The following is a 19,129-nucleotide window of genomic DNA, read 5'->3' as shown; positions in this document are numbered from 1 at the left end:
CTACGCAGTAACATAAAAGATGAAACCCCCTTACACATTGCTTGGTCCAATCATTTTAGGAGGGTTTATTTGCACCGTGATGTTCCAACCGCCAGAGTTTCCCAAGACTAATGACCAACAAGTGGAAGCTTTCAGTTCAAGGTAAGCTGAAGCCTTCTGGAAACCTAATCCTGCACTCAAGGACGGACAAAACAATCCCGGCCAACGGGACTTTGCAAGTCTCAACACTGTCTATTTTTGAATAAACAGGAACTGGATGGAGAAAAGTTCAGGAGAAGACAAAGGAGATTCCTGTGTCATCTGGAAAACTTGCAGCTAAGCCTGAGAAGTCCAGCCTCCAGGTCTTAAAGAAAGTAAAATCTCCTATATGCCGATCCATGTGGGTGGGAGGGGACAAGGGCCTCACTGCCATTGCCTGTGAATACAGATGGGGATTAGGACTCTGATTTGCCCACTGTTTCTATGAATGAACTTTGTGAACTTAGGGAGAGGACTCTGAGGTCTGTTGAATCACCCCTACTATCTCAGAAGCCTCAGGAGTGATCCTTGAAGGAAGGTCCAGAGGAGATAGCAACACACAAAGCTGTTGAAATCCCTTCTGTCTACATGGGCTTAGAGGAGATCTTCATCAAGGGAAAAGCCTTGACTCTTCCACCACACCGACTCTACGATTGTTTGATAGACCTGCTGCCCAGTAATGTCCCCTGAAGAGTTGATTGTACGCACTCTCAAGCCAAGAGAGAATCACACTGGAAGAGTATATAAAGGAGGCTCTTACCATGGGCTTTATTCAGCCCTTCATATCACAACACAGTGCAGACATCTTCTCCATACAGAAGAAAGATGAAAGCCTGAAGTCATGCATTGGTTATAGAGGGGTAAACTGCATAACAACCAAGAATGGTTACAAAGAACATAGAACACAGAATAGTACAGCACAGTACAGGCCCTTTAGCCCACAATGTTGTGCTGACGCTTAAACCCTACCTCCCATATAACCCTCCACCTTAAATTCCTCCATATACCTGTCTAGTAGTCTCTTAAATTTCCCTAGTGTATCTGCATCCACCACTGACTCAGGTAGTGCATTCCACACATCAACTACTCTCTGAGTAAAAAACCTTCCTTTAATATCCCCATTGAACTTCCCACCCCTTACCTTAAAGCCATGTCCTCTTGTATTGAGCAGTGGTGACCTGGGGAAGAGGCGCTGGCTATCCACTCTATCTGTTCCTCTTAATATCTTGTATACCTCTATCATATCTCCTCTCATCCTCCTTCTCTCCAAAGAGTAAAGCCCTAGTTCCCTTAATCTCTGACCATATTCATACACTCTAAACCAGGCAGCATCCTGGTAAGTCTCCTCTGTACCCTTTCCAATGCTTCCACATCCTTCCTATAGTGAGGCAACCAGAACTGGACACAGTACTCCAAGTGTGTCCTAACCAGAGTTCTATAGAGCTGCATCATTACCTTGTGACTCTTAAACTCTATTCCTCGACTTGGTGAAAGCTAACACCCCATAAGCTTTCTTAACTACCATATCTACCTGTGAGGCAACTTTCAGGGATCTACGGACATGTACCCCCAGATCCCGCTGCTCCTCCACACTACCAAGTATCCTGCCTTTTACTTTGTACTCTGCCTTTGAGTTTGTCCTTCCAAAGTGTACCACCTCACACTTCTCTGGGTTGAACTCCATCTGCCTCTTCTCAGCCCACTTCTGCGTCCTATCAATGTCTCTCTGCAATCTTCGACAATCCTCTACACTATCCACAACACCCCTCTTCCACTCATAAATATGGCCTTTGAGATGCTCCAAGAAACAGGAGTATTCACAAATCTAGACCTGTGGAGTGCATACAAATCTTGTCCACATTAAGAAGGGTGATGAGTGGAAAATAGCATTTAATACACCGAAGGGGCTCAACGAGTACCTGGTTACGCTCTTTGGTCTTCTGAACACTTCTGCAGTCTTTCAGGCCTTTATCAAAGACGTGCTCCAGGATACTCTCCATAAATACACCTTCATCTACTTGGATGATACTAATCTTCTTCAAGTCCATAGAGAAGCACATTGCTCATGTCAGAGATAACTTAAAAACACTTCTAGACCATAGACTTCATGTCACATTAGAGAAGTCCGAATTTCATGTGATGACTGTTTAATTTTTTGGATTTCATCAGATCCAATGGCAATCTCAAGATGGACCCTACCAAGACTCAGGCAGTCCAAGAGTGGCCACCACCATTCAGTATCAAACAAGTCCAACAGTTCCTGGGGTTTTCAAACTTCTACTGGAAGTTCATCAGGAACTTCAGCTCGGTGGCAGCTCCACTGAGGGCCCTAAGAAATCCACAGGTCCTTTTGTCTGGACTACTGAAGCAGAGCCAGCTTTTGCCCAGCTTAAACAGCAATCCACAACAGCTTTCATCTAGGTTTCTCCTTACCTGGACCTTCCCTTCATCATGGAGGTGGACACCTCAGACATCAGAGTGGGTGCCACCTTGTCCCAGTGATCACCTTCCAATGGTAAACTGCACCCATGTGTATTCTTCTCCAGGCAGCTATCCCCGGCAGAGAGGAACTATGATGTCAGGAATTGGAAGCTTCTTGCGGTTAGATTAGTTTTGGAGGAATGGCATCACTGGCTCAGAGGGAGCCAAGAACTGATTTATCATTTGCACTGACCACAAGAACCTGGCTTATATTCCAGAGGCCAAGAGACTGAATTCCAGGCAAGCCAAGTGGTCTTTGTTCTTTAACCACTTTGATTTCATCCTGAACTATCGACCAGAGTCAAAGAACCAGAAGCCAGATGGCTTGTCTGGTCAATGTGACAAACCAGATAAAGAGCAGCAGCCTACCAATATTTTGCTCCAAACCAGGGTTATAGCGCCAATTTGTTGGGGAATGAACGCTCTTGTTCGCAAGGCCCAAGTGCAAGGGGGGATTCCTAAGAAAAGTCCTCTGGGTTGGCTGTTTGTCCCAAGTTCCATCTGGTCCCAGGTACTCCATTGGGGACATTCATCAAGAATGACTGCTCACTCAAAGATTGCCTGGACCCTCGAGTTTGTCAAGAGGAGGTACTGATAGTCCTGAATGACAAAAGCGGTCCAGCAGTATGTGCAGGCATGTGAGGTGTGCACCTGGAACAAGGAACCCCGTACTCGGCCACAAGAGCCTCTTCACTTCTTGTTCCAGAAATACTATGGGTATATGTCTCCATGGACCTTGTAACGGTCTTCCACCATCCAAGGCGTAGATGGTCATCATATTAAGGAGTCGGCTGTAGAGGAGGGAGGTCCTGTTACAAGAAGATACCAACCACACTAGCTTCCAGGATTTAGACATTCTAACTCTCCAATAGATAGCTGGCATGGCCCCTTTATGGGTTCAGGACAGTCCTGCTAATTGGTAATCATGTTTTGGGCAACAAGAATTGAGTATTTAAAGAGCAGCCGAACCAAAGTTTGGTGCTCAGTCGTAAGCCTTACTAGCGTTATCATCTAGCATTTGTTTTACACTCAGTTCTTGATCCAGTTTTATACCATGTCTCGAACCTTGCTTTGGACACTCCTGCATTTGGATCCAAATCATCCTCAGCAAGGACTCTCATCACTGATTTATCTAACTGCTTATTTCTTACTAACTATCAGTGACTAAAATTACTGTTTTTAAACACAAACACACACTGATGCTATTTAAAAACTGTTGGCTGTAAGTACGTTGGAGCTGACTAATGGCTGCACAAGTGCACATGACTGCACTAGTTAGAAACTGGGCAGCAAAAGTCTCATGTCCCATTTAAGCAGCATACTGTCCCAAATAAGTAAAGGGAATCCCAGCTATGTTCTTGATTTTTTTTGTTCTTTAATAGTTGTTCCAAATAAGCGGCTGCCCCAATTAACTGATGGTGCAATTAAACAGAATCCATTTTACGAAAGCAAGGTACTGAAACTCAAGGTACTGGTACCCTAAGCTCTGAAATCCTACTGGCAACAGGCTGTTTTGCCTCTATCACTAAGGCAATTTTGATCCAATTTTGTTGTTCTTCCTTGGATCCTTTCCAAAGCTTACTGAATCTTTCTTATTGGCTACTCCTTTGTGGTCATTCTGCCATATGGGACCATGGCTGATTCTAAGCTTTATCAACATCCCTGTTCAATACCGACTTCCCTTCATTTTCTTAATGTCTAAATACCTTTCTGTTTAAACCTTTGTTGTATTCCATGACTGAACATCCACATTACCACAGTCTATGACTTCAATCACCATTCAAGATTGTTGTTGTAGTACATAACGTAAACTCCATTATGAACCTTAAAATCAACATTTGTGGTCATACTTAAACTCTCAAACGATTTACATACTATTTCTTTAAAAAATACTTTTCACATTATACAATGTAGAAAATAAGATCTGCTTTGTACCTGTTTGAATATTTTTGAGTGCAGTTTCTCTCCTGTCCACTCCCAGTTTCATCCACTGATTGGTCTTGTCTAGGTATACTAGAGAAATTATCAATGGTGTCATAGTCGCCATGTTCTGTTCACCACATCCATATGGAACCTTGATTAGTTTATTCAGGTTCAGTGCCTCGATTGTATTTTCAATAGCCTCTGTTAAAAGTTCTCCTGTACCATTTAGAAGATAAATCTATGAATATATTGTGGAAAATCATCTTACCCATAAATGGCCAGATTTAACTGGAATATTATCAAATCTCAAAAGCAAATTCATGCATTTACCCATAGGAATCTAATTCCCTTTATTTTCTTGGTAAACAATTCAACAACTTGGAAGTCACTTATGCGTTATGCAGTGGAGTGTAATGAAAAAGGCATTGGTCAAAAGCATTCAAGAAAGAACTCCTTAGACAGCTGAATGGCAAAACAATAGAGGCCATGGGGGAAAATGAGGAGAGTGGTGTTAATTGGATTGCTCTAACAGCACATATACAATAGACCAATAATCTCCATTTGTACGATAATACTGTCATTCCCCAGTGAATATATTTTGTAAAATGTGGGAAACAAAATAAACATAAATGGATCTTTGAGTCCTGCCAAAAACAGCCCAAAACATCAACTGTACTCTTCTCCATAGATGCTGCCTGGCCTGCTGAGTTCCTCCAGCATTGTGTATGTGTTGAATGGATCTTTGAGAAGCCTTTTCCTACTGAAGGATAAAAAATTCATGTTTTGTTTTAAAACAGGTACAGGGTGTTCTTTGGGATTACACTTGTTAAAATCTCTGGTTGCACTGTAGCAGACTTAAAGCACAGGAGGTTATTTAAATTATCATCTCTGTGTTGTGACTGTTCTTGAGCAGGTTCCCCAATCGATGCCACACTGAAGATTCTCACTGAATCTCAAATCTAGCATTATTTTGGGTGATGTTGTGTCCTGAAGTAGAACAAAATAAACTTATAACAAAGAAAAATCAACTCCTATTTAAATACATACAACTCAATAATTTGCAGTCTGGTTTTTGGTTATTGCTTTCATGAAGACCTTTGCAAGAACCCTGTGGAATAAGCTATAAATCAAGAAACTTATTCATGCAACATTTTTATCACTGCAAAGTATTTGCATGACAAGTAGATAAACCTCTTTACAATAACATTGGGTTATGGGTCTCAAAAACTGTTGTAATATAAAGGACCTCTTGGCCCTCCACACAGCGTCCTCTGGTTACACACTCCAAAAAGCTTCTGCATGATCAAACTGCGATTTCTTTCCTTATTTTCTGAAATATTTAGGAATGCTAATGGGAAAACAGAACTTGCATATCAAAAAGAACAGAGAACCGAATGCAAATTTGAAGAGAAATAGAAATGGTCAGGACATAGAGTACATCAGGAAGATCACACTGAAACTTTAGCCAGGCCAAAGCTGAAGATCTGAGTACAGCTCTGGTCACTACATCGTTCTGATAATGTAATTCATTGTAAATTATTTAAATAAAATAATTTCAAACATTTGTGAACGATTCCAGAAACTTGTTAGCTTCTCAGTGAAATTAACAGTTGTAGTGTAGCATAGAGGTTTGCTTAATGCCACTACAGCTTGGGGCATCGAAGTTCAGAGTTCAATTCCAGCACCATCTGTCAGTTGTTTGTGTGTTCTCCCCATGATAGCATGGGTTTCCTCCGGGTGCTCAGGTTTCCTCCCACAGTTCAAAGACATACCAGTTAGTAAGTTAATTGGCGATTGTAAGTTGCCCTGTGGTTAGGCTGGGGTTAAAAGTAGGTGGGTTACTGGGCAATGCAGCTCATTGCCCCAGAAGACCCTGCTCCACGCTGTATCTCAAAATAAAAACAAATATAAATAAAATTCCAGTATTGCAAAAGTGCATCAAATCTTCCAGCTGAAACAAGGATGTGTTGAAAGAACTTTTACATTAGACAGTGATCAAAACATCTTGTAGATTTTGTTAGTACCTTTCAACAAGTTGGGTTTTCACAATGGAATGGAGAGAAAATTCTTGAACCTACAAATTCAATTCTATTGAATCATACAACAGACATCGAACAGGATATTGGGCCCCACTCTGTTTGTACTGATCATGCTGCCCAAATATGCTAATTCTATTTGCTTGCATTAAGCCCCTATTCCACTGAGCTTTTCCTATGCATATACCTATCCAGATGTCACTTAATCTCCCTCCAATTTTTCCTCTGTTACCTTGCTCCAAATATTCCCCACTTTGTGAGTTGAAAATTTACTCCTCACATCTCTTTTAATTTCTCTTCTCCCATCTTAAACCGGTGCCCTCTAGACTACCTTACCGTGGGAACAACGTTCTATGTTTATCTCTGTAATCTATGCTTAACCTCTCAGCCTCCAGTGAGAATAAACCCTTCATGTCTACACACTACAGGCCTCCATTCCAGGTAACCTCTTGTGCCTTTTCTCTATTCTGTCATGTGGTGACCATACCTGTGCTTCAGTAATTGCTTTAAGTGCAGCTTACCCAACCTTTTGACATTTCTGATACTCAATGCTTTGGCCTATGAGGTCAATGATATCAAATGCCTTTTAAACAAATTAATCAACATGCATTGTCACTTTCATGAACTGGTACCCGAAACTTTCCATGCAGCAATTCTCCGAAAGTTATTGCCTTTTACTCCATGCGGTCTAAATGTTTGATGGTGAACCAATTAAAGTATCAATGAGTAGCATTCGAAGGGAAGTACAAATCAAACCAATCACTCTTCACAAGTACTGAATATTTTCTGGAAGCACATTCCTATAATATACATCAGGAAATTTTATACGTCAGCCTGCAATTTATCGTCTCATGACAATTTGCTGCTTGCCTGCAAGGGCCACAGTATCATGAAGAATTCCACTCACTCTGCTCATGGGCTGTTTGTCACATTCCAATCTGAGAAGAGGCTATATAGCATCCATGCCAGGATGATCAGACTCAAAAACAGTTCCTTTCTCCAAGCAGTAAGGCTGATTGGCACCGCTACCGCTAAATCACCTCTCCAACCCCCAATCACCACTACTTTATCATTTCCTGCCAGTTTCATCTTATGTACAGACACTCCTGTGCCTAGAGTCACTTCATGTACATACAACCAATCTATGGTTTGTACACCAATCTTCATGTATACAAATCAATCAAATACAGAAGCTAATAAGAGAAAATCTGCAGATGCTGGAAATTCAAGCAACACACACAAAATGCTGGTGAACGCAGCAGGCCAGGCAGCATCAATAGGAAGAAGTACAGTCGACGTTCCGGGCCAAGACCCTTCGTCAGGACTAAGTGAAAGAAGAGATAGTAAGAGATTTGAAAGTGGGAGGGGGAGGGGGAGATCCGAAATGATAGGAGAAGTCAGGAGGGATGGAGTCAAGAGCTGGACAAGTGATTGGCAAAAGGGATACAGAGTTGGAGAAGGGGGAGGATCATGGGACTGGAGGCCTAGGGAGAAAGAAAGGGGGAGGGGAGCCCAGAGGAAGATGGAGAACAGCTCTCCAAAAATGCCAACATCTGCATCATTTCCTTTGGATGGGCAACAATTTGTACCTGTGGAGTTTTGTAAACTTCCTCTTGATTTATTAGTCTCTCATTGGAATGCTACTCTTATGTTTAAGTTTGCAAAGTTATGCAACTCAGAATGCTCCAACATCCACAAATCAGATAAGACTTAGAAATATGTTTGTCTCTCCAGTACTGACAAGACTGAGTCTCTCATCATAAATAACTTACCCTGAACACTGATCTCCGTTACGGGCGGTGTATCTGGAACCATATTTTTTGGGACTTGGAAGGGAATATTAAACACTTGCATTTCACCTAAGTTAAAAGAAGACTATATTTACTTATTCATAATATATTCTCAAAATACTGCCATATCACCCCCAACTCGCATACCATCCTAATTTGAAATGAATAGATGTGCTTGCATTATCACAGGCACTAAACTGAGGCTAACAATCCTTGGTGGTGTCTTCATCACGAACTGGAGCAGATCAAGGTGACTTACCAATTCTTCTGAAGAGCAATAAATACCGACTTTGCCAATATTACCTATAATTTGTAATAAAAATCTTCAAATCAGTTATCTTTACATCTCCAAGTGATGAATTTTTAGAATTTTCTATCATGTAGACAAGATCATTTAAGTACTTAAAGTGTCAATTGATACATCTTCAAAAGATTGAGGGGGGGTCTTATTGAAACGTATAAAATCCTAAAGGGATTGGACAGGCTATGTGCAGGAAGACTGTTCCCGATGTTGGGGAAGTCCAGAGCGAGGAGTCACAGTCTCGGTCTTGTTTTGTTGTTATAGGTTGTTGCTTGGTATGTTCTGTTTTTATTTGTGCTCTGTGTTCTGACAAATATTTTGAGCATGCTATGTTGGTTCCAGAATGTGTGGAAACACTTGTGGCTGCCCACAGATGCTTCCTCCTTAATGTGGAGAGAAAAATAGACAATGCTTTAGGTATTGAATTGAGGATATTGCATTTTTTCAAAATCTTACATCCATCCCACAATGTGAGGGAGTAAAAAGCTTTTGTTATGACTCCGTTGCAATGTACAGACATGTGAAATTGTAAGTCTAATGGCTTGTAGAAAGAAGCCGTCCCGTAGCCTGTAGGTCCTGGCTTTAATACTGTGGTACCGTTTGTTAGACAGAAGCAGCTGAAACAGTTTATGGTCAGGGTGACTGGTGGCCCCAGTGATCTTCCAGGACTTCTTTACACAGTTGCTGCTGTAAATGTCCTCAGTTGAATGAAGTTCACATCCACGGATGCGCTGGGCTGTCCATCCCACTCACTGCAGTGCCCAGCAATCAAGGTTGGTGCAGTTCCTGTCGCAGGCAGTGATACACCCAGCCAAGATGCCCTCAATGATGCCCCTGTAGAAGGTCTTGTGCATTTAAGGGACCATATCAAACTTCTTCAATCGCCTGAGGTGGAAGAGACGCTATTGTGCTTTTTTTTCACATAACCGATGCATACAGTCCAAGATTGCTAACCTTTCATGAAAATGAGGAGAAGGTAAAGGGAGACGGGATTTAAGATGCAGAGAAAGGGTTAGTAGAAAAGATCTGGAATAATGTGGAAAACAGGAGTTTAGATGGGTGGTGATTGACTGTAGTTTCTTCATCAGTAAATTCCTGATTGTTTGCCCTAATATTATCTTGGTCTGTCGGTGCTGAATATGACTGGTAATAACCTTGTAAGACATATTTAAGACACAAGTTTAACAGAAGATGTTGTTGCTGACAACTGCATGTTATGTGGTTAACAACGTGGTGGAATCTTACCTTTGGGTTCCAAAATGTATGTATCCACTGGCAGATCAACCTTTACTCCTTCTGGCTACAGAAAGAAAGCACACACTCTGAAAGTTTAATGCTCACTATTACCTTTAATGAAGGGTTTTCAACATCTATCCTCATCCTAATTAGTAAACTTGACCTAGGTCTCAATACCCCCTTGTGCAATTGGATTCTGGATTTCCTCACCTGCGGAGGAATTGCAGAGTCAGTTCGGATTGGCAAAAATATCTCCACCATCACAGGTGAACCACAGGGAAGTGTGTTTAGCCTCCTGCTCTACTCGCTTTATACTATGGATTTTCAGAAGGCATTTGTTAAGGTGCCACACATGAGGCTGCTTAACAAGATAAAATCCTATGGCATTACAGGAAAGATACTGGCATTGATAGATGAATGGCTGATAGGCAGGAAGTAGCAAGTAAGAATATAAGGGGCCTTTTCTGGCTGGCTGCCAGTGACTAGTGGTGTTCGTCAGGGGTCAGTATTGGGACCGCTACTTATCACAATGTCTGTCAGTGATTTAGACAATGTAATTGATTGCTTTGTGGCAGAGTTTGCGGATGATACGAAGATAGATGGAGGGGTAGGTAGTGCAAAGGAAGCAATGCAGTTGCAGCAGGACTTAGACAAATTGGAAGAAGGGACTAAAAAGTGGCAGATGGAATACAGTGTTGGAAAATGTATGATACTGCACTTTAGTAAAAGGAACAACATTTGGATTATTATCTAAATGGGGAGGTTCAAGCATCAGAGGTGCAGAAGGACTTAAAAGTCCTTATGCAAGACTCCCAGGAGTTTAATTTACAGCTTGAGTTTGTGGTAAAGAAGGCAAATGCAATTTTGGCATTTATTCCAAGGGGAATAGAATATAAAAGCAAGGAGGTAATGCTGAGGCTTTATAAGACTTTGGTCAGGCCACACTTGGAATATTATCAACAGTTTTGGGCCCCATATCTCAGAAAGGATGTGTAGTCATTGGAGAGAGTCCAGAGGAGGTTCACAAAGATGAGTCTGGGAACAAAGGGGTTAACATATTGGGAGCATTTGGCGGCTTTGGGCCTGTACTCACTGGAATTTAGAAGAATATGGGGGGGATCTCATTGAAACCTACCGATTGTTGAAAGGACTTGGTAGGGTGGATGTGGAGAGGATGTTTCCTATAGTGGATGTATCCAGAACTAGAGGGCACAGCCTCAAAATTGAGGGGGGACCCTTTAGAACAGAGGTAAGGAGGAATTAGCCAGAGATTAGAAAATCTGTGGAATGCTCTGCCACAGTCTGTGGTGGAAGCTAAGTCCATGCGTATATTTAAGGCAGAAGTTGATTGTTTCCTGATCAGTCAGGACATCAAAGGACATGGTGAGAAGGCAGGTATATGTGGATGAGTGGGATCCCGGATCATGATGGAATGGGGGAGCAAACTCAGTAGGCTGATGGGCCTAACTCTGCTCCTAAGTCTTATGGTTTTATGGTCTTATTATCTGTGTAGCTAATTACAGCTCCAACGTCATATTGAAGTTTGCTGTTGTGGACCACATCAAAGGTGGTGATGCATAAGCATACAGGAGGGAGATTGAAAATGTGGCTGAGTGGTGCCATAACAACAACCTCTCACTCAATGTCAGCAAGACCAAGGAACTGATTGAAGACTTCAGGAGAGGTAAACCAGTGGTCCATGTGCCAGTCCTCATCGGAGGATCAGAGGGGGAGGGGGTCAGTAACTTTAAATTCCTGTGTGTTACTATCTCATAGATCCTGTTCTGAAATCTTCACATAAATATAATTGCAAAGAAAGCACAGCTATGCCTCTATTGCATTCTGAGTCTGTGGAGATTCTGCATGACATCAAAATCCTTGACAAACATCTATAGATGTGTGATGGAAAATGTATTGATTAGCTGCATCACGGCCTGGTATGGGAACACCAATGTCTTTGAATGAAAAATCCTATAAAAGGTACTGGATGCAGCCCAATACATCATGAGTAGAGTCCTCCTAACTTCCTAACCCTCTTAACATGAAATGTTGTCATAGGAAAGCAGCATCCATCATCAGGGAAATCCTCACTGCCCATGCTCTTTTCTTGGTGCTGCCATCAGGTAGAAGGTACAAGAGCCTCAGGACTCACACCACCAGGTTCAAGAACAGTTACTACCCCTGAATCATTAGGCTCTTAAACAAAAAGGACTAACTACACCTAGCTATTGAGATGTTCCTACAGCCAATGATCTCACTTTAAGGATTCTTTATCTTGTTATCTCATGTTCTCGTTATTTTTTGCTATTTATTTATACTTGCATTTGCACAGTTTGTTATCTTCTATGCTCTTGCTCTTTCACTGAACCTGTTTACAGTTACTGTTTTATAGATTTGCTGAGCATGCCCGCAGGAGAAAGAATCTCTGGGATGTATGTGGTGACATGAATATACTCTAATAATAAATTTTACATTTGACTTTAAACTTTAAACTTATTAAACCTACTTACTACATAGAGAGAGGGCGGTGGGTACACTATTTCCTTCAGCTTCCTCATTATCCACTCTTGGAACTACATCAGTACTCCTTCATTCCCATTGGTTGGAGGTAAAAACTGGCAATGTCAGTAAGTCAAACAGGACCCTTGGCAACTGCTGATTTGTCCCTCTGTCCAATTACCACTCGCCAATTTCCCAAAAATATGATCCAAGGAATACCATCAAATGTTCATATTTTTAAAATCCGGATTCTGAAAATCTAAAGCTCTTCATATGCAGTTCAGTTCTGTTTCAGATATCTGATTACCATTTTACAATCACTTATATTCTGATATCTTGGAAGTTGAATTATATTGAACTTACCACCACTCGGAGAGGCTTTCTCACTGCATCAGTCACAATAAAATGCAGCACTATGGCTTTGACTTCGATCTGTATTTCTCCGATTGTCAGTGGAATTATAACGTAAGAGACCACAGTGGATGATTGTTTAGGAATACTGACTCGATTAAAATAGCTCTTTGTTGGTTTTGCATTGCTGCACAAATTCTCATTGTAAGGAAACTCCACACGAACCTGGAATGTAAAGAGCAATTAAACAATATACAGTGGTATGCAAAAGTTTGGGCACCCCCGTCAACATTTCTGTTACTGTGAATAGCTAAGTGAGTAAAAGATGAACTGATTTCCAAAAGGCATAAAGTTAAAGATAACACATTTCTTTAATATTTTAAGCAAGAAAACTTTTTTATTTCCATCTTTTACAGTCTCAAAATAACAAAAAAGGAAAAGGGCCTGAAGCAAAAGTTTGGGCACCCTGCATGACAGTACTTAGTAACACCCCCTTTGGCAATTGTAATTGCTTTTTGCAAATGCTTTTTGTAAATGCTTTTTGTAGCCAGCTAAGAGTCTTTCAATTCTTGTTTGGGGGATTTTTGCCCATTCTTCCTTGCAAAAGACTTTTAGTTCTGTGAGATTCTTGGGCCGTCTTGCATGCACTGCTCTATTCAGGTCTATCCACAGATTTTCGATGATGTTTAGTTCGGGAGACTGTGAGGGCCATGGCAAAACCTTCAGCTTGCGCCTCTTGAGGTAGTCCATTGTGGATTTTGAGGTGTGTTTAGGTTCATTATCCTGTTGTAGAAGCCATCCTCTTTTCAACTTTGGCTTTTTTACAGATGGTGTGATGTTTGCTTCCAGAATTTGCTGGCATTTAATTGAATTCATTCTTCCATCTACCAGTAAATGTTCCCCATGCCACTGGCTGCAACACAAATCCAAAGCATCATCAATCTGCCCCCGTGCTTAACAGTTGGAGAGGGGTTCTTTTCATGAAATTGTGCACCCTTTTTTCTCCAAACATACCTTTGCTCATTGCGGCCAAAAAGTTCTATTTTAACTTCATCAGTCCACAGGATTTGTTTCCAAAATGCATCAGGCTTGTTAGATGTTCCTTTGAACCTTTTGAATAGAACTTTTTGGCCACTGTATATCAGAAAATGTCAAAATATAATCTCATCTCAGCACTATAATAAGGGAAAAACATGTAGCGAAAGAGCAACACAGAATGCTGAAGGAACACAGCAGGCCAAGAAGTATCTATGGAAAAGAGTAAACAGTCAACATTTCGGGCTAAGACACTCACCCAGACTGGAAAGGAAGGGGAGAAGTCAGCGATAAGAAGGTGGGGAGAGAGCAGGAGGTAGTACGAGGTGGTAGGTGACAGGTGACACCGGGAGAGGGGGAAGGGTTGAAACAAAGAGATGGGAAGTTAATTGGTGAAAAAGATAAAGGGCTGCAGAAGGAGGAATCTGATACGAGAGGACAGAAGAACATGGAAGAAAGGAAAGGGAGAGGAGCAGCAGAATGAGGTGATGGGCAGGTAAGGAGGTAAGTTGAAAGAGGGAAATAGAAATGGAGAATGGTGAACGAAAGAGCGGCAAAATTACCCTGGTTTATCTACGATAGTGGTGTAGTGTTTTCCCTGGTGTATCTATGATAGTGTTGAAGCTCTGACCTTGGTTTATGATTATGGTGCACTTGTTTCCTTGGTGTATCTATAATTGTAGTGCAGCTCTGTCCCTGATATATCTATGATAGTGATGCAGCGCTGTCCCCGGTGTTTCTAGGATTGCAGTGCATGGACCTGTTTCTCTGTTGTATCTATGATTGACATGTATCTATTTCCCATGGGGTATCGATGATCGCAGTACAGCTCTATTCCTGATAATTACCTGACGCAGTTAGAGATTGGTCAGTATAACGTTGTGGGCAACACTGAGTCATGGCTGAAAGAAGACCAGAGTTGGGAGCTAAACATCAAAGGATATACTTTGTATCGAACAGACAGGCAGGAAAGCATAGGTGGTAGTGTGGCTCTGTTAGTAAGAGATGGAATTACACCTTTAGAAAGAAGTGACATAGAGTCAGACAATGTTAAATCTTTGTAGTTGAGTTAAGAAGCTGTGAGGGTAAAATAATCATTACGGGAATCATATATAGGCCTCCAAATAGTAGCCAAGATGTGGCGCTGAGATTGCAAAGGCAGCTAGAAAAGGCATAAGGGGAATATCACAATTGTAATGGAGGCCTTCAATGTACAAAGGGATTGGGAAAACCGGGTTGGTGTCAGATCACAAGACAGGTGTAGTGATATCTCGTAAGAACGTGATTGGAGAGAGTTCTAAGCATGCGCAGAAATGATAGAAAGATCTTGAAGCATAGCGCTGTAAGACAAGTGTGGTTGTTGCTGTTGTAAATAAAAGCTCTATTCTTCCAGAATATGGTTTGTTATTAGAAACTCATGGTACGTATTAACATAAAGAGCACAACATGGTGTCAGAAGTCAGTCTGGAAGAATAATACGTTTCCTAAGATGGGAGAATCGAAGATAATCAAAAAGAGTTCAAACTGTTTTGGTGTTTGCTAACAGTTTTGCAAATGGAAGGGCTGCAACCTCCACCGACACTTCAATTGTCTGGGAATGTAGCTGAGAACTGGAGAAAATTTAAGCAACGTTTTGAATTGTATCTATCGGCGATCAGAGTGGATGAAAAACCCAGAAAAATGAAAGCTGTGCTTGTACTCCACGTAATAGGTGACAATGCAATTGAGGTATATAACCATTTTACTTTTAAAGATGGAGATAATTTAAATTTAAAAGCGATAATGGACAAATTCGAAGCAATTTGTATACCGAAGCGTAATATGATGTATGAGCGGTACAAATTTTTTACGACGAAGCAAAGAGCTGATTAAACTATTGATCAATATGTTACTGAGTTGAGACACCGTAGTAAAACATGTGAGTTTGGAGAACTGACAGACCCTCTCATTAAAGACAGAATTGTTTGTAGCATTCTGGATAATGGTCTGAGAGAAAGACTGTTAAGAGAAGAAGACTTAGAATTGGAAAAAGCTTTGATGCTCTGCAAAGCTTTGGAAACAGTGATATCACAGGCTAAATAGATTCTCATTGAGAGCTGCAAGGTACATGCTGTGAAAAAGTGCAAACATATTAGAAAAAATAATAAAACGACAACGAAACCGACAGAGAGCAAGACGTCATCTGAGAGAAAAAAGCAATGTGATCGCTGTGGGCGGCAGCTTCAGCCAAAACAGTGTCCAGCGTATGGGAAAATGTGCAACGACTGTGGTAAGAGTAATCATTTTTCACACTGTTGCAGAAGTAGAAAGAAAATAAAAAAAGTAAATGCAGTGCTTGAAAATGAACTTGAGGAGTTTTATATAGATGTGCTTTGTGAAAACAAAATAAGAATGACTGAACTATTCCATTGCAAGTGAACCAAAACAGTATTCTGTTCAAACTTGATATTGGAGCACAAGTAAATGTTCTTGCAGAATCTGAGTTCAATGCATTAAAGCCAAGACCAAAGTTACATCAGACAAATATAAAAGTGACTGGGTATTCAGGTGCAGACATTCCAGTTAAAGGAACATGTGTGGCAAAAGTATCATACAAAAATATTGTGCACACGCTTTCATTTGCGGTGGTGCCAAAGAATGTACAGTCAATACTGGGCGTATCCGCCTGTGAGAGACTGAATTTGGTGAAAAGAGTATTAGTCCTGGACTGTGACACAGAGTCAGAATACAGTGACTTGATGAAAGAGTATGAGGACTTGTTCAAAGGGCTTGGTTGTCTTCCAAGAGAGCACATGATTAAATTTGACAACACAGTGCCACCCGTAGTACATCCATGTAGAAAAGTACCTTTTGCATTACATCATCAACTGAAAACAGAACTTGACAGAGTGGAATGGCTAGGAGTCATAAAAAAATTGATGAACCGACAATGGGTCAATTCGCTTGTCATTGTTGATAAGAAAAATGGAAAACTGAGGATTTGCTTAGATCCAAGAGACTTGAATCGCTCCATTAAAAGAGAGCATTTCACATTACCTACTCGTGAAGAAATTATGTCACAGTTTGCTAATGCAAAGTATTTTAGTAAATTAGATGCATCCTCTGGATTCTAGATGAACCGAGTTCAAAGTTGTGTACCTTTAACACTCCTTTTTCCAGATACTGTTTTCTTTGGCTTCCGTATGGAACTGCATCAGCTCCTGAAGTGTAACTTAAAACCATTCACATGCTGTATGAGCACATTGAGGGCATGGATACATCCATGGACGATATTATTGTTTGGGGATCATCTAAACAAGAGCATGATGCCAGACTCAGACAAGTCTTTGAGGCAACACGCAAGGCAAACCTGAAGTTGAATAAAGGCAAATGTCAGCTAGGAGTGACTGAACTTACCTTTGAGGGTGATATCATCAGCAATGAGGGTGTGCGTTGTGATCCATTGAAGGTTTCTGCTATTGAGAACATGCCAAGACTGCAATGTGAAAAGGATGTTCAAAGGTTCATGGGAATGGTCAACTACATGGGAAAATTCATACCCAATCTCTCGGAACAGCTTGCTCCATTGAGGCAGATAAAAGAAAAGAAAAACGACTGGAGCTGGAATCATGAACAGGAGAAGGTGTGACAAAATCTCAAGAAAGTGCTCACTAAAGAACCTGTGTTGAAATTCTATGATGCGGAGAGACTCATCAAAATCTCATGTGATGCATCTCAAGCAGGCTTAGGGGCAGTATTACTCGAGAAGCAAGATATGCCCAAATTGAAAAACAATTACTCAGCATTATGTTTGCTTGAAAGAGATTTCATCAGTTTGTGTCAGGGCAATCTATTTATGTTGAAAGACCTCAAGAAAGAGCCAACCTTAGAGTTTCAGTTAACTGATGCAGACCAGACAAAACTTGGAAATAACAACGAAACACAAGAACTGTGTGAACCACTTAGAAGGTCTACTCGTGTTCGTAAACCCCCAGAGAGACTGATAGAAACACGTTAAATTATGCATTTGCTTTGGTCAATGTTGCTAATTGTTTTTCTTTTTAAGGAAAGGAAGATGTGGTGATATCTCATGTAAGAACGTGATTGGAGAGAGTTCTGAGCATGCGCAGAAATTATAGAAAAATCTGGAAGCATGGCACTGTAAGACATGTTTGGTTGTTGCAGTTGTAAGTAAAAGTTATATTCTTCCAGAATATTGTTCGTTATTAGAAACCCATGGTATGTATTAATATAAAGAACGCAACAAGAGGTAATGTGTTGAATGCCTACGAGATGGCTTTTTAGAGCGGCTTGTGCTCAAGCCTACTTGGGGAAATGCTATTATAGATTGGGTGTTGTGTAATAACCCAGGTCTTATTAGGGAACTTAATATAAAGGAACCCTTAGGAGGCAGTGATCATAATATGAATTCATACTGCAGTATGAGAGGAAGAAGCATAATTCACATGTATCAGTATCGTAATGGAAAAAAGAGAATTACCGAGGCATCAGAGAGGAGTTTGTCCAAGTGGATTGGAGGAAAATACTCGTGGGGATGACAGCAGAGCAGAGATGACTGAAGTTTCTAGGAATAGTTCACGAGGTGCAGGATAGATATGTCCCACAGAGGAAGAAGTTCTCAAATGGCGGGGCTAGGCGACTGTAGTTGACAAGGGAAGTTAAGGACTGCATAAAAGCCAAGAAAAGGACATAGAAGGTAGCAAAAGCGAGTGGGAAGCTGGATGATTGGGAAGCTTTTAAAATCCAACAAAAGGCAATGAAAAAGCTATAAGAAAGGAAAAGATGTAATATGAGTGCAAACTAGCCAATAATGTAAACCAGTATACCAAAAGGTTTTCAGTTATATAAAAAGTGAAAGGTAGGCAAGTTGCTATTGGACTACTGGAAAATGATGCTGGTGAGGTGGTAATGGGGGATAGAGAAATAGCAAATGAACATAATGGGTACTTTGCATCTGTCTTCACTGTGGAAGACACTAGCACTGCGCCAAAGGTCCATGAGTGTCAGGGAGCAGGAGTGAGTACCATTGCTATTACAAAGGAAAAAGTGCTAGGCAAACTCAAAGGTCTTATGTGGATAAGTCACCAGGGCCATATTGACTACATCCCAGAGTGCTGAGAGAAGTTGCTGAAGAGATAATAGATGCATTGATCATGATCTTTCAAGAATCACTTGATACTGGCATGGTCCCAGAGGACTGGAAGATTGCAAATGTCACTCCGCTCTTTAATAAGGGAGGAAAGAAAAAGAAATGGGCTAGTTAGCCTAACCTCAGTAATTGGGAAAATATTGGAGTCTACAGTTAAGGATGAGGTTTCGGGGCACTTGGAGATGAATGATAAAATAAATCAAAGTCATCATAGTTTCTGTAAAGGGAAATCTTGCCTGCCTAATGTGTTAGAGTTCTTCAAGGAAGTAACAAGCAGGGTGGACAAAGGAGAGGGAGTGGATGTCATTTA

At 41.0% G+C, this 19,129-nt stretch overlaps 1 protein-coding gene across 4 annotated transcripts in view; it reads right to left on the bottom strand.

Moving 5' to 3' along the window:
* Window positions 1–19,129, bottom strand: part of LOC134339484 (complement C3-like) — a 168,295-nt gene that overhangs the window by 57,458 nt on the left and 91,708 nt on the right. For all 4 annotated transcript variants that reach the window (XR_010016409.1, XR_010016411.1, XR_010016410.1 and 1 more), the window contains exons 21-24: window positions 12,648–12,860; window positions 9,795–9,849; window positions 8,231–8,317; window positions 4,435–4,638 (exon numbers count right to left, since the gene is read on the bottom strand). Coding sequence is in view for 1 of the 4 variants with exons in the window: in XM_063036036.1 (XP_062892106.1) it covers window positions 4,435–4,638; window positions 8,231–8,317; window positions 9,795–9,849; window positions 12,648–12,860 (559 nt within the window). In the remaining 3 variants the exon portion in view is untranslated. The remainder of the gene's footprint in view (window positions 1–4,434; window positions 4,639–8,230; window positions 8,318–9,794; window positions 9,850–12,647; window positions 12,861–19,129) is intronic.

This window comes from Mobula hypostoma, chromosome 29 (assembly GCF_963921235.1).
Source record: "Mobula hypostoma chromosome 29, sMobHyp1.1, whole genome shotgun sequence".
NCBI classification, from domain to species: Eukaryota; Metazoa; Chordata; class Chondrichthyes; order Myliobatiformes; family Myliobatidae; genus Mobula; species Mobula hypostoma.
The sequence above is the reverse complement of the archived record's forward strand: the minus strand, read 5'-3'. Positions and strand labels throughout refer to the sequence as shown.